Genomic DNA, 22835 nt, shown 5'->3' with positions numbered 1-22835 from the left:
TTAATAGTGAATCAAGACAGCAGTGCTCTGATATTCTTCAAACTATTTATTTGTCTTCTACTTAAGTTCAAGTTCAGGTTTATTTGTATAGCGCTTTTTACGATACAGGAAATTAAGTTTCCACAATATATTTATATATTGCAGAACATTAATATATTTAACTTATGGCAAAATTAGGTAATTCTGTATGTTGTCTGAGCGTTGGCATCCTCTGAGGTCCTCTGAGGGGTTGGCATTATCTTTTCTCAGGTGTTCGGTCATCTCCGATCATTTAAGGGTTGGATCCAGACTGAAGCTTCTGTAATTCCTAGTTACCACGGGATGTTAATCAACAGAGAAACAAATAGAGACATAATTAGCGTAGCTGCTGTTCCATCTAAGCAAAAATGATTTGTTCAACCCAAGCTAAAGAATAATAATAATGTACATTTGATCAGATATAACTGCAGTACAAGATTATAAGATGCATTATGTGAATGCTTGGCTAAAGAGTTGTGTCTTTAATCTAGATTTAAACAGAGAGAGTGTATCTGAACACCGAACGTTATCAGGAAGGCTATTCCAGAGTTTGGGAGCCAAATGTGAAAAAGCTCTACCTCCTTTAGTGGACTTTGCTATCCTAGGTACTACCAAAAGTCCAGAGTTTTGTGACCTTAGAGAGCGGGTTGGATTGTAGTGTGGTAGAAGACAAGTTAGGTACGCAGGTGCTAAACCATTTAGGGCCTTATAGGCAAGTAATAATATTTTGTAAATGAGACAGAACTTAATAGGTAGCCAGTGCAGAGACATAAAATTGGGGTAATATGATTATATTTTCTTGACCTGGTAAGAACTGTAGCCGCTGCATTTTGGACTATCTGTAGCTTGTTTATTGAAGATGCAGGACAACCAGCTAGCAGTGCATTACAATAGTCCAGTCTAGAGGTCATGAATGCATGAAATAGCTTTTCTGCATCAGAAACAGGTAGCATGTTTCGAAGCTTGGCAATGTTTCTAAGATGGAAGAATGCTGTTTTTGTAACATGGGAAATATGATTTTCAAAGGACAAGTTGCTGTCTAATATAACACCCAGATTTTTGACTTTAGAGGACGTAACAGTACATCCGTCTAGTTGCAAATTGTAATCCAAGAGATTACTGTGTACTGTTTTTTGGTCCAATAAGTAATATCTCTGTGTTATCTGAATTTAATAGGAGGAAATAATTGGTCATCCAATCTTTTATATTTTTTACACAATCTATTATCTTAGATAGTTGAGAAGTTTCATCTGGTCTTGTTGAGATATATAGTTGAGTATCATCAGCATAACAATGAAAACTAATCCCGTATTTTCTAATAATATTACCAAGAGGCAACATGTATATTGAAAATAGCAGAGGACGTAGGACAGATCCTTGTGGTACTCCATACTTTACTGGTGATAATTGAGATGACTCCCCATTTAAATGAACAAAGTGGTAGCGATCGGACGGGTAGGATCTAAACCATCTTAAAGCCTGCCCTTGAATACCAGTATAGTTTTGTAATCGATCTATGAGTGTGTCATGGTCTATAGTGTCGAACGCAGCACTAAGATCAAGTAATACTAGCAATGAGATGCAGCCTTGGTCTGAAGCAAGAAGCAAGTCATTTGTAATTTTAACAAGTGCAGTTTCTGTGCTATGGTGAGGCCTGAAACCTGACTGAAATTCTTCATAGAGATAATGTTTTTGCAAGTAGGAACACAATTGAGCAGACACAACTTTTTCTGAAATTTTAGACATAAATGGAAGATTTGAAATGGGTCTGTAATTTGCCAGTTCATTAGAATCTAGTTGTGGTTTCTTAATAAGAGGCTTAACCGCCAGCTTGAATGGTTTTGGGACGTGACCTAAAGATAACGATGAGTAGTTTCTGCAATTAATTCAGTTTTGTAGATAACTTCAATGCTGCTTTATGTATGTTTAAGATGTTTATATTACATGTGACCCTGGAGCACAAAACCAGTCTTAAGTCGCTGGGGTATATTTGTAGCAATAGCCAAAAATACACTGTATGGGTCAAAATTATCGATTTTTCTTTTATGCCAAAAATCATTAGGGCAGTAAGTAAAGATCATGTTACATGAAGATATTTTGTAAATTTCCTACTGTAAATATATCAAAATTTATTTTTTGATATGTAAAATGCATAGCTAAGAACTTAATTTGGACAACTTTAAAGGTGATTTTCTCAATATTTAGATTTTTTTTTGCACCCTCAGATTCCAGATTTTCAAATAGTTGTATCTCAGCCAAATATTGTCCTATCCTAATATTGTCCTATCAAGGTTATTATAGTTTTGAATTTTTAAATTCGTTTTATTTTAATATCGTTTTCAAATTAGCTATGAAATTCAGTTTTTATTAGTTTCATTAATATTTTTGTTAGTTTTAGTTTAGTTTTTATTTTGTGAACACATTTTTATTTAGTTTTTATATTTCGTTTCCGTTTTAGTTTCAGTTTTAATTAAAGTTTAGCAGAATCAACAGATCACTTCCAGAGCGAAGGCCAAAGAAAGACTTGGCATAATTTAACCTTAGTGAGGCAAACATTTAGCTACAAAATGAACCCATGCTGAGATTGATAGATGGTAAAAGTATACAAATATACACCAAAGGAAGCAAGCCTTTTTATTAAATAAATCTACACAAGTTGCGCTTAATGTCATATCTAATGGTGTGTTGAGATATTTAATATGAAACTAAACCTAGCCTAATTTGGTTATGTATTTTTTCTTATTTAACCATAATCATGATATTGTAACTGTCTTGTCTTGCGCACTTTTCCGTGAACATCTGCGCATAAATCATTACTGGCAGTAATGAAATTCAATAGTAACGGCAATCGTAGGCCTATTTAAAGGCTCATATGTTATTTTCTTTATTATGAAGAATTATAAGCGTGTGTATGATGTGATTTAGCCTATGCATATTTATTTGTTCGAAAGCAAGATGCTAGGGCAAGTTTTGTATTGTTTACAGAAAGGTGCATTCTCATATTTATTTTTCTGTTAATTATCATGTTGCTTGTCTGTTTTCCTTCAAAGCACCAACTTGCCTAATGTTGATTTGATTGCTTGTGTTACATGAGAAAATGAATACGTTTGCCTACCTGATGTTGTAGATTAATGCGTGTCCGGTTCGGGTCGCGACTTTTGGTCTTTATGTCAAACGGTTCTGGTCTGGTAGTCTACAGAAATAAATGAGTGCTCCTGTCGGATAACGGGTCGGGGTTTCTGTTAAGTACTGCTGGTGCACGTTTACCAAACAGAACCCGTGCAGGACTCTGCTTTAAACTGCTTTACATCTCTCCGTCAGAGATGCGCCATTTACAGGTATTTCCCTAAACCACCACACAGCTCATATATCTTTCAACCAAGGGGTGAGAACGTAATGATTACGAAAACGATGATTTATTTTTGTTAATTATTATTTTATTTCAGTTAGTTTTTCAATAACTGTTGTTAGTTTCGTTTCATTTTAGTTTTTCAAATATTTTGACTTTTATTTCAGTTTACGAAATAGTTTTTTCATCAATCGTTTTCGTCTTAGTTTTAGTTTTCGTTTACGAAAATAACCTTGTGTCCTATCAGCTTTCAGATAATGTATAAATCTCAATTTTGAAAAATTGACCCTTATGACTGGTTTTGTGCTCCATTGTCACAATAAGTGTATAATTAGTAATTCAAGTCAATGGGAGATTTACAACAAAATTCCTATTGACTTGCTTTAATAGAATTATACACTAATGTGTTATAAAAAAATACTTATTATGCAATAAATGGTGACACTTTGACATGAAACACATGAAATCAAGCTTGTATAACTATAAACATTTGTGTTCACCAAAACTTACCTGAAATCTGTTCTTTTGCTGCCTTTCTAGCACTGCTGTTTCCTTCAGGAAATGCAGATAGAGTTCATTGTGCTTTTTCGCTTTCACTTCCTCTCACTATAATTAGTTAAAATGACAAAAGTGTAAGGGCTTTATCTTTTTCTCCCAGGAATCCTTTAATTATTGAGAAGACTCTCTATACTGATGTGTTCCAAAGGATGCAATCCTCGAGAAAACATCCCCCTTTAACATATAACTCTCTAAATCAATTCCAGCTAACTGTCAAAGACAAGCTAGTTTAATCACCGGGATGTGAATGCTGCAGCATTGCTGAAGGTCAGTCATTATTGGAATAATCAAATTTTGAGGATATCAGCTATTTTTTTGTGATCCAGCAGTCGCAGTCAAGTCTAGTTACAGTGCTGATGAAATAGCAAAATAATGTTGGGGTATGCTACTTTTAAAAGTACAATATTGTACAATATATGCATTGCAATATTGCGTTACTCCATAAAAAGTAATGCATTACGGTACTTTTTCATTACTTTTACGTTTTTGAATAAAAGTGTCTGCCAAATGCATAAATGTACATGTACAAACAGGCCTCATATTCTTTATGCAAAATATAATTTCTTACTCATTTGTTTCTTTTTATTTTGGTGTGAAATGTGACAACTTGCTAGTACTCACGTCAGTGTTATTGTTTGACATACTATTATTCGTTTTTGTTAATATTTTGAATTAGATTTTATTTCAAATTTTCTGTTTTCACTTTTAGTTAAAGTTTTAGTAGCTTTGTTACTTTTATTAGGGTTAATATATCTAGTTTTGTGTTTATTACTTTAGTACTGTAATTCAAATTAACTGAAAATGAGAAAAATTTCCTTTGCAACCAGCTGAAAATAAGTTTGATTTTGTTTCAAGAAACACATTTTTTTTAAGGCTTTAGTTTTAGTTAACAATAATAACGCTGAATCAAATTTGCCACAGTAGCCTTGTATTGTTTCCTCCCTTTGATTTAAATGCTTGTCTCATTCGTCGATTTTAAATAGATACATGATGCATCTACCAAATAAATAAATGTAAGCACAAAGGTTTTTGACACCAAATGAATGATCTTCATATTGTAAATAAAGAACACGGTGTTCTAACGAGCTCTTTTTGTTTTCTTCTCTGCAGGATTTGGGATGACCACCCCTGTGACAGTAGCTGGAAAGATTTTCTTGATCTTCTACGGTCTTTTGGGTTGTGCGGCCACCATCCTGTTCTTCAACCTCTTTCTGGAGCGCATCATTACGCTGCTGGCCGTGGTGATGAAGGCCGTGCGTCTGCGGCGTCTGCGGACCAGCGGCCTCCTCCCGCCGGGGATCTGCCAGGACTTTGCGGCGAGTACGTTGCCTGGTTGGAAACCCTCGGTGTACCACGTGATGCTCATTCTGGGTTTATCGTCCATCGTGATCTCCTGCTGCGCGTCGGCCATGTACACTCCGGTCGAAGGTTGGGCGTATCTGGACTCTCTGTATTTTTGCTTCGTCACCTTCAGCACCATTGGTTTCGGAGATTTGGTGAGCAGCCAAAGCGCTGCGTACGGCTACCAAGGACTTTACCGGTTGGCCAACTTCATCTTCATCTTGACTGGAGTATGTTGCATCTACTCACTCTTCAACGTCATCTCCATCGTCATCAAGCAGGTCCTCAATTGGATGTTGGGGAAAATGAGTTGCTTGTGCTGCCAGCGCTGCAGCAAAGCCAACGCTTTCTTGGGACGCCGCAATGCCATCAGGCCCGGCTCGCGCCTCAGACGCGGACGCTTCGGCCGGACGCCGGACTCGGACAGGCCTTGCGATAGCGACACTGAAGGACGCAGACTCTCAGGTGAGATGATCTCCATGCGGGACTTGACGGGATCCAATAAAATCTCGCTGGCCATCATGCAGAAACAGCTGTCGGAGTCGGCGAACGGATATCCCAGAACGGTGTGCGGAAGCTCACGGCAGAATGGCTTTTCCGGCGGCGTCGGTGCTTTGGGCATCATGAACAACCGATTAGCAGAAACCAGTGACTCTAGGTAGAGGTAACCTTTGTAAGCATCTCAGAAAGGATTGTTTTTAGCAGTAACACCTCTCCAACTCTCTCTGGACATCGAGCGGTTTGGGTTTGCGATTTCAGTTTTTGAGCTTGTGTAGAACAGCATGGCATGCATGAACCGTATAGGATATCCTGTAGGATTTTTGGATCGTGACTTGCTACGGTGTATGCTACGAATGCGTGCTAGGAAGTAACGGTGCACTCAAATCATGTTGGAAAGATCGTATTTATGAGCTGAATGCACATGAGCGTCAGAAAGTCACAATTACGAGTGGGAAATGAGAAAAGTCCCGAGTTGGGATCCAGTCGTGTCATTGAGTCAGAGTTTCTGTATCAATGGTAAATTGTCTCAAATTAATTAAATTATATTTTTTAGTCTAAATTGCATGCATAAAATACCATAGTACTGTGCAATTACATTAAAATATATAATCATTCAATTTACAACACTAAAATTTTAATAAAAGCATGATGCACTTTTGGTCATTTTTATAGTAAAAAATCATTAATGTTTTACTTGAAGCATTTATGTATAATGCATTATTAAAAAGTTATTTGAACGTGCCTGATGTCATAATTATGACTCACCAACTCATAAATACGAACTTCCCAGGAGGATTTGAACGCACCATAAGTGACTTTGCATATTCTAGTAATCAACTGCAACAAACCCTAATTAGCCGAATCATATTCTCTAGAATTTGTAGACAATACTGTACAACATGAACTAACCCTAAACGCTCTGAAGTTAGATTTGACTACCAGTGGCTATTCATAGGAGCTGAGTAGAGTTTGTCAAATCTCAAATAAGTAAAAGTAGCATCCTATTTACTTACAGCACACTTAATTTACAACTATGCATCATCTCCATGTCGCAAACATATTCGTTTTTACTTAGTCTTGAGCTGCATCCCGGATTGCATACTTATGCTGTGCACTAAAAGTATGTACTTCACTGCTCAGTGGAAAGTCCATACTCATTATTTGGACATACTACAATGTCTCAAAATGCAAGGCCCCCTTTATTATGTACAGTTTGCGTCTTAACATCCAGCTGAATTCGCTACCTGCATTATGATGTGACTTTTAGGTTCATGCAATTAACAAAATGTTTCAATCTATCATTCTTTGGCACTTCTTTTCTGCAAACAGTCAAAAGAGTATTGTTAAAAACTCTCCTCTTCCATACTGCAACGGTACAAAAAATAATACGTTTTGACCTGTTTTATGGTTAAAACATCTAAAGATCCTTAAAACAGCATACGTTTATTTAACAACACTGCATAACATATCAGAACTCACTGTACTGGCAGATTTTTCAGTTGTTTTAAATATAAGTAAGTTGGAAAAAACTGGGAGTGGGGTAGTATAAACATGAATAAAGTCTCAGTATCTCATGCAATGTTGCTCTCAAGTAAATTTATTATGTTTTAAACATTATTGGAAAATAAAACTACTAATTCAGTATTAAGGCTTTTTTTTTTTTTTTTTCCAACACCACTTTTGATCTTGAACACTATCGAGGACGGATACTATGTGAGCTAGTATGCAGCACTAATTAAAGACAAATGTAGAATAAGGCTTATTTCTATAGCTGCAAATGATGACTTTACAGCATGCAGATTAGAGGGCTGGGAGGTTGTGAGTTTGTATAAGCGAGTGCGTTTACTGTACCCTTTCAGATCTGTGTTGCTGTCAGTAGGGATCTACTGACAAACAGTGAAATGCCACTGTTTGAAAAATTCAGCGGAGGGTTTTACACCCTCGTAGTAATATGATGAGATGCACCAATGAGCTGAGCAGAGCAACTTCAAAGCCAAACTCTGTTGTTCCCCATAGAGGAGAGAGGAGGAGCTGAAGAGATGGAGTGAGACAGAGTGAAGGAGAATAAAGTGAAGAAGCCCTGAGAGAGAGAATATGAGCCATCTATCAGTACAGAACTAGTCTTCCAGCGGAGCTCGTGTTCATCTGCCAGACCTCTGCAGACCGAACATTAGTGCCCTCGGCCCCTCCTCTATTATCTTATTAACACGGTCTACATAAAACCCTCTCAAATGGTGTTTGCTACACCTGCCCTTGCATAATATCAACAGAGGAGGCTCTGTTCAAATAGAATAGCCTTAGTTGTTGAATAACCATTTAGGGAATTATGCATGCATATTCAGTATTTCTGCAGGTATTAAAAAGTCCCCTGAAATCCACAAATGAAGGCCTTTAATCAGAGCAGAAAGTCTTAAATTCATAAAGGCATTACATTAAATGTTGCAGGCATTGCAAAAAATGAATATCTTGGAAATATATTCTGAATCGATATGAATGTAAATCAAGTTACATTTACTTGAGATGAAATGTAAAATGCAAAAGTCTTGAAAAACTGAACAAAATTGACTTTATGCTTAAAAAATGAACAAATGTGGTATGAAAACTTATTTTCTCTTGGAATTAAGTTGATTTTTCTGAGCCCTTTGGCAGATATTTGTTCTTGTTTTAATCATGAACTCACTTCATTTTGATTAATTTCTCATAAAACATTAAGAAAATCACTTTTTAGATCAGGCGGTAAAGTAAGTTATTACAAAAAGTACATTTAGAGAACATAACGATGTATTGCATTCCCTTTTATTTATTTCTTAAATTTTCTATACTTGGTCTTAAAAAGGTCTTAAACATATATTAAGTATAAAACCTGCAGAAAGCCAGTTTATTGTTTGGCACAATGAATGTGTTTACATGCACAATCCTACACAGACAACCTTGAGATTTATAAGATTGGCATGAAATTTACAGATTTTGAAATGGATTGGCATCAAAATGTAAACAAGACTTGCGCAAACGGAGTAAAGTAAAACAAAATTGTGTTTACTTCTAAAGTAAAATGAGAGTCAAGTGTAAAAATCAGTTTGCAGAATGTGTCGTTTAAAACATTAATCATGTATGTAAATACACTCATTAACATACTTAGATTTTTCCCTAATATTTTGAATTTGCTTTGCATTAGCAGCAGCATAATCAACATTCTGCCAGCTTATTTAGTGTGTACATCACTGAAACCTAAAACATATCACTATTTATTTGTGCATGTAAACAAACTCCTAATGACGCTCATTTGCTACCATAATGTGCATTTTTGAGTCGTTCTGCACTCCCATTGGTAAATGCCACAATGCATCGCTGCTCATTTGCATCAAGTTGAACTCTAATGCACTTTTTTGCGTTGCAAACAAACTGGCTCATGTTGCCTCGATTCACCAACCCTCATTGAAAATGAATGACTTCCAGTTGCTTTCTTGCTGCAAAACCCTGCCAATGCAAACTCCCCTTTTCCCCAAATAATAAATCAAACTGCTTTAATAAAACAAGGAATATTGGTTGAAGAATTGCAATAGATGCTAAATGAGCTGTCACGCAACATTTGTGTATGTAGCAGACAGAAACAGATGCTAGTGTGCTGAAAACCCTTAAATCCTGACATGATAAGAGTAGAAGAGAGAGAAAGACAGGAGAAGAGAGGGAATCCAGTCCCTCAGGTGTGATAAGGCATCAGCAAAGATGTAGTTTCCATTAGCTCTCTGCTGGTGATCTATACCATCTCTGCTCAGCTCTCTTCTGCTCCAGAGAGCAACAGCTTGCGTCTGCATTCACAACACAAACACAGCACAAACACACACACGTACACACTCTCTCCCTCCCTTAGCACAGCACAGTTCACACTCTCTACCTACTCTTATAGCGAATCTGCCTGTATGTAACTTACTGTAAATAGTCAAGCGGAACAATTTCTGATTCTTTTTGCATATTGCAAAGGGAAACTGTGAGGAATGACCGAAGATCGCGGCTCTTGCTTATAATATACAACCTCAGGTAGTTCAATCTTCTGATGTAGTTTTTTGCATGCTACTATGGTAAAGCCATACGAGAGGCACTTGTATCTCTTATAGGTCTATTTTTATATACAAATATATTAACGTATTATCTGACAGTGATGGTGAACTTGGAAAGAAAAAATGACTTGATTAAATGAGCTTGAACTGAAACGAAAACTAGGGGTTGGCAGTGTGAACAAAATAGAACTTATTACAAGTTAGCTGAGGTATGATATTCAACTCAAAGATGTTTATATATTAAATTACCATGAGAATTAGAAGCTTTTGATCATCTGATTGTGTTCTCTGATGGCTGGTTTCTAGCTCATCTAACTTGGTTATTAGCTGGTCCAAGACCACCTTTTTCAACAATAAACCAGTTACCAGCTGCTCATGCTAGTTTAAGGTGGTCAAACTGTTTTTTTGGACATGCCATATACCTTACAGTGCTATTTTAATATTAATTATATACTAGTGAAGATTTTATTAAAATTATATTTTATTTTTTATTTAGCATTTTATGTGCTTTTGACATTTTTTATGAATAATTTGTTAATTTTTTTGCTAGTTTTTTGTTTTTATTTACAGGTTGTTATTTTAGTGCTTAAACATGAACTTCTAATATTTGTTTAAATGTTGAAAAGTTTTGAATCTAATATTTAGATTTTATTTCAGATTAGTTTCACATGTTTTTATTAGTTTGTTTAAATTAATGATACAGCCATACTGCCGACCCCTAATGAAGCCCTACGAATTTCACATAAAACTTGTAGAAAACTGCTTGTTACATCATGAACATATCATTGCACATGAGTGATGCACATGAAGAGAGAGTTTGAGATGTAAAGCAGAGCTGTGCAAACCATGCAACGGACATGCAACTCGAAAACGAATCTCGGTATGAGCTTATGAAGGAGCGTGTTTCCACAAGCCTGAAGATGCATTGAAATATATCAAATAAGCGTATTTAAGACTAAGTTTGTTCTCTTAAAATGCATGCATGGATCAATATCAACTGCCTTATTTTGTCCCTCAACCATGTAACTATAATGTAGATCTGACTTACTCTGTACAGTAAATCTTTTGCATTTTGCAAAATGTATCTCCATTGATTGCAATGGATCTAACTGAACTGAAGTCCTGGAAATTTCACCTTGTATTTATTTATCTTTCTGTCTTTTTTCTTAGCCCCTGAAATGGACTCAGTTAACTCATCCATCATGTTTCACCTTTGTGTTTTTAACAGCAATATAAAGCCAAACAAGTCCAAGTATCTTTAGTGTGTGAGGAGGAAACCAGGTTTAGATTACGGCTAATTTTTGGTAAATTCGTGAAAAAGACATGACTCACTTTAGAGAATGGTGTCTATAAAGGTTACAATAAAGGTGGAACAAGTATTTCTATCACTTGTTTTGTGTTTTTGTCATTAGGGTGAAAAGCTCATGTTTCAAAAGCAGTACAAAGGTTGAAATAAAAAGAGACATAAGGGGTTTCTAGGTCTTTTTGTACTGAATTGTTGTATGGGAGGCCAGGGACAATTATAACTATTTCACAATAAAGGCAAAATTATAGTTATTCAGCCCTTTTTTGCTGAGCTTTTTTCTTTGTGATCTCAAGATAAGAAGTCTCTAGTTTAACTGAAAGACTGAATATTTAACATTTAATGTGCATGATATAATCTAGTTGATGGCTATTTTTATTACATTATCAAAATCATTGCAGATAATTATAATGATGGCTCTTTTACATTATTTTTGACAGCTTAGTTACAGAAAATACTTAGAATTCTGTAATGTTTTAAACAATATGCTGACAGAAACATATGATCCTCCTTATGTTCAGTCTTTCTCAATGTATTTATTTCATGCCACTCTTACTATTAAAGCATATGAATGTTTCTTATACTAGAAGATGGCAGGTACAATAGTTGTTGTGCATGAGTTATGAAGGAAAAGGCACAAAATTTGCAATTATTCCTGGTCTCCCCTCTAGAAACACAGAGATTGCATGTTCAGACAGTATTTTGCATTGTTCAATGAAAAGACGTGCTTGACGTGCATATCAGATTTTATAATTGTGATGAGTGTGACTCAGACTGTTTAACTGTTGACATGACTTTTCATCATCATTATATTTTAAGAAAGATTCCTTATCAGTATGCAAGAAGAGCAGAACAGAATAGGTGTTCGCCTACTCAATCTATCTCTCCTGCTCTCTTTATTTCTCTCTGTTTTTGCAGAAACATGCATGCAAGGTAACCGTCAGATTAGGGTCATGTAATTAAATTTTTTTTTTTGTTAATATATAACATGACGTTTCTGATTGAAACACGAAACATAATCTTGATTTTATCTATTGGGAATTCGTTGGATGCTGAAAAATGTCTTTGCATGACAGGTAGGACAATAAGACAATTATGAATTATGATATTTTGATGAAGTCAAACATATTTTCCACAGGACTAACATTAATGAATTGTTCACAGCAGGGGTATTATGGTTAAATAAAGCTAAAATTAAATAAAAACAAATATTTTTTATTTCAATTAACAGTTAAAATAAAAATCAGTTCAATTAAATAATTAAAATTTATATGGACAAAACACAGCAAAATTACTAAAACTTTAAATAAATTGAAAACAAAAAATAAACAATATAAAATATTACAAAACTATAAAAATATATCACTACTAAAATAACACTCAGGAAAATGTGTTAAGAGTAAATAGTGTAAATATTTAAAAAAAAAATTACTAATGAAAATGACACAAATACAGTTATTTGAAATATATAAATATAAATATTTGAAAAAAATTATATTAACTTTTTTTTTTTTATGGAAATAGGATTGATCTTTGATTTCATGTAAATCAAATTACAGTAGCAGTTCAAGAAATGGTTGAGACAATTCTTTCTTTCTTTCTTTCACCCTGCAGGATGACCCCTCATTAGGCCACTACTTTAGTCATCTGTGTGGTGTGAAGAGCTGGTCAGTAATCTAGACCTGGTTACCTGGTTATCAGTCCTCATAAGTCTTCATGTCAGACTTATGCCCATCCCATGTTGCCTGCATCGTGACATACCATTGATTTACTGTATGCAAATTACTTCTGGTTGCAAGTTGCACATTTATAACGATGATTGTACTTTTATATTTATTTTAAAAAGATGATATCTAATGAGTCACGCATAAGAAATTAAAATCTATTCTAAGAATCTCTCTCTTTTTTCCTTTCATACCTGGCGAATAATTGCACATATTGCCATCTGTTGTTTGTATTGTTGAAGTTGATCCGTGACATTTTTTCAGCTTTTCAGCAACAAAATTGTGCAAGACAACATAACAGCTGAGCTGCCTACCTGGACAGCATTTCATCCGAATAGTCCACCTATAGGTGACCATACAGTAAGCCATCTTTTTCCCAGCTGAGATTTCTAAATTGCCAAAAATTTCAGGGTTTTGGCTTTGTTTTCATACGTGCTGAAGGTAATAACTGAAAAGTACTTTTACCAGTAGCATAGGCATTGTACGTAATCGACCAATCGAGGCTTGCGAGAAGGCGGGACCTACAGATAAGGAGCAATTTCTGGATAGGACATGCTTGGGGAAAATAGTATGCATGGTAAACCTAAGTTATCCAAATATTAAAATAATGTTATGTTATTTTTGCTGATGAACTTGTAATGGTTCACATATTTGTACTGAAAATTTTCGGGATGCATGTGTGCCGAAATACAATATTTTGGGGTTTTTTTAACCAGTATTGGCGGAGCTTAATTAAAAACTCAATGTTTTAGTCAAGATCAATATTTTAGTCCACGCTGTTTCAGTTGAAGTGTGAACAGACTTCACTAAACATTATTTGTAGCACACTTCCCTGATAATAATAATAAGCTTGAGATGAGAAATAAAAACTCATCTTTGAAATACTGTATATTTTATAAGGAGATTCAAACAATAAATGCTGTTTTTTTTTGACGCTCTTTGATGTGGTGTGACAGATCTATCTATCTATCTATCTATCTATCTATCTATCTATCTATCTATCTATCTATCTATCTATCTATCTATCTATCTATCTACCTGCCTACCTGCCTACCTGCCTGTCTGCCTGTCTGTCTGTCTGTCTGTCTGTCTGTCGTATCTGTCTGTCTGTCTGTCGTATCTGTCTGTCTGTCTGTCGTATCTGTCTGTCTGTCTGTCTGTCGTGTCTGTCTGTCTGTCTGTCGTGTCTGTCTGTCGTATCTGTCTGTCTGTCGTATCTGTCTGTCTCTCTGTCTGTCTGTCGTATCTGTCTGTCTGTCGTATCTGTCTGTCTGTCGGTCGTATCTGTCTGTCTGTCTGTCTGTCTGTCTGTCGTATCTGTCTGTCTGTCGTATCTGTCTGTCTGTCTGTCTGTCTGTCTGTCTGTCGTATCTGTCTGTCTGTCTGTCTGTCTGTCTGTCGTATCTGTCTGTCTGTCTGTCTGTCGTATCTGTCTGTCTGTCGTATCTGTCTGTCTGTCTGTCTGTCTGTCTGTCGTATCTGTCTGTCTGTCTGTCGTATCTGTCTGTCTGTCTGTCGTATCTGTCTGTCTGTCTGTCTGTCTGTCTGTCGTGTCTGTCTGTCTGTCGTATCTGTCTGTCTGTCTGTCGTGTCTGTCTGTCGTATCTGTCTGTCTGTCGTATCTGTCTGTCTGTCGTATCTGTCTGTCTGTCTGTCGTATCTGTCTGTCTGTCGGTCGTATCTGTCTGTCTGTCTGTCTGTCTGTCTGTCTGTCTGTCTGTCGTATCTGTCTGTCTGTCTGTCTGTCGTATCTGTCTGTCTGTCGTATCTGTCTGTCTGTCTGTCGTATCTGTCTGTCTGTCTGTCTGTCGTATCTGTCTGTCTGTCTGTCTGTCTGTCGTATCTGTCTGTCTGTCGTATCTGTCTGTCTGTCTGTCTGTCTGTCTGTCGTATCTGTCTGTCTGTCTGTCTGTCTGTCGTATCTGTCTGTCTGTCTGTCTGTCTGTCTGTCGTGTCTGTCTGTCTGTCTGTCTGTCTGTCTGTCGTATCTGTCTGTCTGTCGTATCTGTCTGTCTGTCTGTCTGTCGTATCTGTCTTTTAAACTACTTAAACTTTTAACTACTTAAAACTTAAAAACCTCTGACTTAAAGTAAATAAATCTACTTCAAACTTTCTGGTCAGGCTTCCTCAAGCCAACAGTTATATCTAAAAATAAACATTAACTGAATGTGCTTTGTAACCTATAATATGTTAGTAAAGGACTATCTATAGTTTACAGCATTAGCTGAAAATTTGAATTATAATTACATTTATTTAAAGACAGAGCCACGATTTGTTCAGTACTGTTTGAAGCAGTTTTCTGTTTGTTTGTTTTTCCCCGCTGTATGAAAAAATGCACTGAACTGTCGTTTTTGAGCACTGTTACGCCCCATGTTCAACCATGTTACCTGTTCAGCAGTTCTCATGGAGAAAAACTGCAACTGTACGCTTTTCCCAAGGTCTATGTCTCGTAACAGTCTAGTGTGCGATGGCGTGTCACAACGCATTTGTGTGTGTTCGCTAGTGTATGTCTGCTCGACTGCATCTTCCCAGTGATGCTCATTCAAACTGAAGCAGCGTTTTCACTCCAACCTCCCGTCACCACTGAACAAATTGTTTTTCTACACTAGCTGAGGCCATGATCCTCGCGCACAGAAACAAGCTGTGAAGCAGAACCGCGCTGACTAGCCCTGAGCAAATTACAATCAGTCCTACACAACCGGAATAATCACGGCCTGCTAGTCAATAGGTCTTTTGTGGGCTTGCATTATGCATTGGAGATGCATAACAGCTGCTTACATCAGGCTAATGCTCATCATCACTGTAATGCAATGCAAATCTCTGTGTTGTCACAGAACTGTAATTAGAACAAAACCAGCAAGAAAAATGCATGGTTGAATGGAATGATTGGCAGGCACCTAGTACAGCTGATTGTTGCACACTCAAAAAGTATTAATGAACATTTACTTCCAAAGATGTCTGAAATAGTGCATAGTGCCAAATGATCAGAAAATGAAAACACTTTGCTACATTATGGGCTCATATCATTTATGTGATTATTCCCCTAGAGGAGACTTATAATGTTAGTCACGATGTCTTGCACAGAAATAGTCGTAATTTATTTTTATGACCATTTTCCAGCCTTTCTCTGAGCCTCAGAATAAATGGGCCATAACCATTTTAAATTGTTGAAATGGGTCAATTATAAATGGCATCCTTCAATAAAAGCTTGTTTTGCCATAGCACATATCACAACACAATGTTTTAAGTATATTTACATATATTTTGTGTGTGTTTGTGTGTATATATATATATATATATATATATATTGTATATATGTAAAATAAAAAAATGCAAATAAATTATATACGCTACCAGTCAAAAGTTTTTTTTAAAGAATTCTCTTCTACTCACCAAGCCTGCATTTATTTGATCCAAAATACAGCAAAAGCAGTAGTTTTTTTTTTTTTTTACAATTTCAAATAACTGCTTTCTATGTGAATATATTTTAAACTGTAATTTATTTCTGTGATCAAAGCTGAATTTTCAGCATCATTACTCCAGTCTTCAGTGTCACATGATCCTTCAGAAATCATTCTAATATACTGATTTACTGCTCAAGAAACATTTCTGATTATTATTAATATTTAAAACAGCTGAGTAATTTTTCAGGATTCTTTGATGAATAGAACGAGCCAAAGATCAGCATTTATCTGAAATAATAAAAAAAACTTTTGTAACATTATACACTATGCCATTCAAAAGCTTGGAGTCAGTATAACTTTTTTTTTTTGGGAGGAGGGGGGGGGGCTGATAGAAATGAAAGCTTTTATTTAGCAAGGATACTATAAACTGATCAAAAATGATAAAAGACATTTATAATGTTACAAAAGATTTCTATTTCAGATAAATGCTGTTCTTCTGAACTTTCTATTCATCAAAGCAACTTGAAAAAATTCTACTCAGCTGTTTTCAACAAATGTTTTTGAGCAGCAAATCAGAATATTAGAATGATTTCTGAAGGATCATGTGACTGGAGTAATGATGCTGAAAATTCTGCTGTGAAATCATAGGAATAAATTACATTTTATAATGTATTCAAGTAGAAAACCTTTATTTTAAATAGTAAAAATGTCATTTACATTTACATTTTTGCTGTACTTTGGATCAAATAAATACAGGCTTGGTGACCAGAAGAGACTTCTTTTGAACTTTCTATTCAAAGATAGAAACATGTAACATTTTTTGTACATTTTTGGTGCTTGACAAATTTTTTTGTGTCTCATTAAATTCACAGTCAAGGTATGCATTCACCTTGAGAACTTCATCTTTGTTTATGCAATGACTTCTGTTTTCTCCTTGTTTAACTGAAGAAAGTTTTGGCACATCCAACTGTTAATTTCATCAATTCATTGGCAGAGGGAGTCAAATTAAGCAAATTAAGACACTCTTTTGAAATCTTACACAAATTTACTTGGATATTTCTCCAAAATAGAAAAGGCAGGCATTCCATAAAATGACTATATAGTGCTCATTGAGGATAAGTTTTGTTAAAACTATCTGTTTGCTGTATCGATTCTGCCTTAGTGGCTAATTAGTTCCTGACTGGCACACGCTCAGGAGAGGAGAAGTGAAAGAGGTCTAAAAATGGAGAAACTTCAGAGTCGTCCACATTACATGTTTCCTTTGCAAACGCTGCACACGTCGCAGCACAGACCCATCAGCTCGTTCTCATCAGGTATTCCACGTGTCAGCTGCTTTACATATCAAATAAAACCTCCACACGTGAAGTGAGTTTATGTATTCGACAGGCTGAGCCCCGACAGATAATGTATGTCCCTTACCAACACCCACAGAAGAGCTAATGGGAAAGTCAATTCAGGGACAGGGCAAAAGAACGCTGCTAAATACTCTGATTGATGAAGCCGTTTCCTCAACAGCTGTTTGCCAAATTACCACAGAACTGGAGGAAGCAGAGAAGGGCAGGAGGCACCTGATCGCTGATTATTGCTGATGAAGCAAGAGAAGATGGAAAATGGAAACCGGGTCCATCATTTAAGGGTTTGACCTTAAATATCCCATAAAGACATAATGCATTTTGTTTTCTTATGATTATGTATTTCTTATTGAAATAACATATCAAAAGAGTTCTGTTTGTTGATTTTACATTTTTTACATTACGTTGTTTTTTTAATTTAGATTTTTTTACCTTTCCTTTAATATTATGTATTTATTTAAATATTTGAATATATATTTTTGTTTAACAAAATATTTGACTTATTTATTTACATTCATTTTTTCCTTCCTTTAATTTGTGACCTTTCCTTTATTTATTTATTTGACTAAATATGTATGACTTTTTACTATTATTTTATTAAAAAAGTTTTATTTTCCCTTTTATTTATTTACTTACAGTAGTCTTCAGCACAGACAGTGTAATTGACTCTTCTCTGGATCATTATTTCATAACACAGAATTTAAAAGGCATTAGTTTAGGGTTAAGCACAGTGTGAAAAGCTTAATCAACCATTGCACTACATCAGAAATGAGCCTGTCGTGAGATTCAAGCAAAAGTATAGTCAGATTATGCTATGTCAGCATTTCTGTTTCGATGGAAGCGTAGCATCTCATGCTGAACTGAAAAGTCTGCAACGAATGCTATCGTGCAATGCACAAACAGACGATAAATGAGATTAGTGTGGCTGGTGGAAATGACTTAAATGAAATGTCATGAATGCAAACTCATGATATCAAAGTAATTGCATATTCAACATGCTTTACTCCACCTGTTTTGTGGATTTAACATCTTTGTCATTTAATGTATATTTGGCATTTGTTTCCTTTCACAGCTGAACCTTCCATGATAATGAACCCTCAGCACATAATGGAACACTGAAAGAGCCAATCTGTATGGTAATTCCTTACACACACACACACACACACACACACTCGTCTTCATGCTTTCCTTGTCCCTTCGGACAGCCGGTTTCTCTGCTCACGTGTAAAATCTGTTGAGTGGAGTTAATAGTCGCTATCAGACAGCAGCGCTTCTTTAATTCCCTGAGAAGCAGCTGCATTACAGGCTGCTATTGAACACTTGTGCATTAACATGCTTTCAGTAAGAGCTTCAGCTCTGTGAAATCAGCTATTAAGTCATTTTGAATGACAATAGGTTATTGCAGTTCTACATTTTCTGATGTGTTTTTAATTTAGTACCTTTTTCACATTACATTTGGGTTTAGTTTTAGTTACTTTCAGCAATGGCTTTGATGTTTACATTTGTTTTATATACTCATTTATATATTAACGGATTCGGAGAAATGCAGCATTCCATCACTTGCTCAGCAATGGATGCTCTGCAGTGAATGGGTGCCGTCAGAATGAGAGTCCACACAGCTGATAAAAACATCACAATAATCCACACCACTCCAGTCCATCAGTTCACATCTTGTGAAGTGAAAATCTACGTGTTTGTAAGAAACCAATCCATCATTAACTTCAAACTGTTGCTTCTGGCTAAAATACGATTCTCTCTATTAAAAAAGTTGTTTCATCTGAATCACGAGAGAAATCTGCTCAGATCAAGCACTGTCTACAAGCTAGATCAGTACTAAACTAAAATATGTGGGTGGATTTTTATGTGAGAGACCACAGGAGATGGACTTTATTACTGGAGGAAGCGTTATTATGAATTATGGACTCATTTTTGACCAGAACCAATAGTTTAAAGATAAAGCCTTAATGGTGGATTGGTTTCTTACAAACACACAACTTTTGGCTTCACAAGACAATTACTGATGGACTGGAGTGGTGTGGATTACTTGTGGGTTATTGTGATGTTTTTATCAGATGTTTGGACTCTCATTCTGACGGCACCCATTCACTGCAGAGCATCCATTGGTGAGACAGTGATGCAATGCTACATTTCTCCAAATCTGATGAAGAAACAAACTCATCTACATCTTGGATGGCCTGAGGGTGAGTACATTTTCTATTCCTTAAATCTTCTGAGCTTTGATTGTAGGTGCTTTGTTGTAAACATGTTTTCTAAAGGACACATTGAATTTTTTTTTGGTAATGAACATTTCTTTAAATATAATTAATTTTTTTAGCATGTTGGATTTTTCCATCCTTCAGAACCTCAAAGGTTCAACCTTTGACAAATCAACTTACATGAGTTTCGGTCACTTAAATTCTACATTCCTCATCTCGGTATTTTTCCCCCTGAAGAGAGCCCAACATGCCTCACCAGAAAGATTTGCATTTCTTTGATGGATGGCCTGTGTTTCAGCAAAGCGATGTTCTTCTGTGCACACCAGCCTCGGGAGCAGCACATTAGGACGGAGCGCGAGTTGATGAACTGTGTATGAATATGCATGCGCAGTCAGGATGCCACAGCAGCTGCACATAAACAATATTTGCCAGGCGTTGAAGATAGCAGATATTCCTCTTGATGTCCTGCACCGTGAGGTGAGCTGGAGTCATGTATGTACGGTGAGAGATAAGAGAAGGACAGTGAGCAACATGTTTTGATGCTGGAATTGGTTTTCCATTGACTATGAATTTGTTTGCGTGATAAATTCATACAGCATCTCTTTATTACAAAACCACAAGCCTTATGCAGCTAAATCAGCAAACAGTTTCAGGGTTGTACTCAGAAAACAAAGCCATTAATGATCAAGCACCACATAATTTCAACCCCATAACAACAGATTTGAAATGCCTAATTTAAATAGATAACTGAGACAGTTCTGGTAGCATCAATAACATTAACATTAATAATAACAAGACATTTCTCTTTCAAAAGATGTATGTTGAAAGGGGAACCACACTAGAAAATGTACAATCAATATTCTTGTTCTTTGCCAATCACAACATTTTTTCTGTAAAAAAATTATTTGTGTTAAATGATACATTTTTTAATTAAACAAACATTCAGATAACGTTCTGATAAGGATGAAATTCTAATAGAAGTCCCTATCTGAATCAAAAGATTCATGAAACCGCTCTGAAGTCCTGATCTGAATCAAATGATTTGCAAACCCGCTGTGAAGTCCAGATCTGAATCAAATTATTATTATATTATCTGAATCAGATACACACTCTGAAGTTCTGATTTGAATCAAATGTTTCTAAATACGTGCTCCAAATTCCCGATATGAATCAAAGGATTCATGAATTCGTGATACACACTCAAGTCCCAATCTGAATAATGATACATGCGCCGATACAAGTCCTGATCTAAATCAAATGATTCGTGACACACGCTTCAAAGTCCCAATCTGAATCAAATAATTTGTGATGCATGATCCAATTGGAGCGATTCGAAACAGCGAATCATTTTGCCACGCAATGGAATAGCTGACAGTGTTGGGGGTAACACATTATAAGTAACGCGAGTTACGTAATAATATTACTTTTTTAAAGTAACTAGTAAAGTAATGCATTACTTTTTAATTTACAAGAATTTTAATTTTACGCCAGTTACTTTTTTCCCATTTATTGACTGACAGTGCACTGTGAACATGATGTTACTGTAGTTCTAGACTAAATGTGAATGTGCATTAATTCATCCCACTTGCAAAAAACTGATTTAGTATTCATCAAAATGAATTAAAACTCAGAATATGACGCAAACCTTCAATAATTAAATATGTTAAACAACACAAATGTATCTAATCCCATTTTATTAACCTTTTCTGCTGACCTTTGATGATCCAGTTCAACCATACTAATAAGCTAAAATGACTTTAGATAAACTAACAATTGTGCTTCAGTGTTTTTTTTATTGCTGAAGGGTGTTGAACCTTCTTCTCCTGCATTCTACTATACAGACGTGAATGTACTTTTCCTTCAGTCTGAGGTTTATTCATTACACTTTTTGGTGTGAAAGGGCTTTTACATTTGTTATAATTAGAACTTGTATTAAAAAAAATCAAGCCCTGCTCATATTTAAAAAGTAACGCAAAAGTAACGTGTAACATTACTTTCATAAAAAGTAGCTAAGTAACGTAATTAGTTACTTTTTTAGGGAGTTTAGGGATTTTTTTAAATAAAATAGTTTTACTCTGAAATATGTTTGTATTACACACACTGAACTAAATTACATTTACATTTATGCATTTAGCAGACGCTTCTTACATTACATTCAAGTTACAGTTTTTACATTTTATCAGCTCTTGCTTTCCCTGGGAATCGAACCCGTGACCTTGGCGTTGCTAGCGCCATGCTCTACTATTTGAGCTACAGGAAAGTGTCGAATTAAATTGAAGAATTAAAAGTTAGTTTTAAAAATGTGTATGACTTTCTTTTCTTTCTTCAGCAGAAAACAATACAAAATGTTGGGAAACATCACTGGAGCCTGTTGAGTTCTATTGCATGGACAAAAAACAAACAAAACACTGAGACATTTAAATAATGACAGAATATTCATTTTTGGGTGTATTGTCACTTTAAATAATGTCGCTATGTCCACTATCCTGGTAATAACAGTAGGAAGTCACGAGGACACACACAGGCCTGAATTTGGAATGTTTCAGAGGATGATCCGTCCAATTACACAGTCTAACTGCTGGTCCTGGTCAGTGGGAAAAATCACCTGATCTGATTGGCTGATGAGCTATTCTGGGTCAGTGCCTGGAGAGATAGCAGGATGTGATGTGTGTAATGATGGTGTATGATTTTGGGGGTCTGTCGGCTGATTGGCGTCCCGCTGTCAGCACACATGACAGGCTGTGCTTCCCGTTCACGTGTCCCCTTAACACCCTCAACACCAGCCACACGCTGACCGAGTTATTTCTGCAGAATAATGACTGCTAGCAAGAAAGTTTAGAGACTTACCATCTGTCAATTTTGCTGGAGTTTGTCTTTGCTGTTACACTGGGTTGTGTTTACATGCATGAGTATATATGGGATATTTTGGTCTTTCTGGGTCCATTTCAGTGTGACTAATTGATTTGATTATAATGGTGAAAGCATTTGCAAACATCTGTCCTCACCAAAAC

At 35.9% G+C, this 22835-nt stretch overlaps 1 protein-coding gene across 1 annotated transcript in view; it reads left to right on the top strand.

Annotated features, from left to right (window-relative positions):
- LOC306884217 (potassium channel subfamily K member 12-like) overlaps window positions 1–5928 on the top strand; it is a gene marked incomplete at both ends in the record, with an annotated part of 32180 nt that extends 26252 nt beyond the window's left edge. The window contains one exon of the mRNA XM_079439936.1: window positions 5036–5928. Coding sequence (XP_079296062.1) covers window positions 5036–5928 — 893 coding nt within the window. The remainder of the gene's footprint in view (window positions 1–5035) is intronic.
- Window positions 5929–22835: the final 16907 nt, after the last annotated feature.

This window comes from Barbus barbus, assembly GCF_936440315.1.
Source record: "Barbus barbus genome assembly, chromosome: 18".
NCBI classification, from domain to species: domain Eukaryota; kingdom Metazoa; phylum Chordata; class Actinopteri; order Cypriniformes; family Cyprinidae; genus Barbus; species Barbus barbus.
Note: the sequence above shows the minus strand (reverse complement) of the source record. Positions and strands in the feature narration are given on the sequence as shown.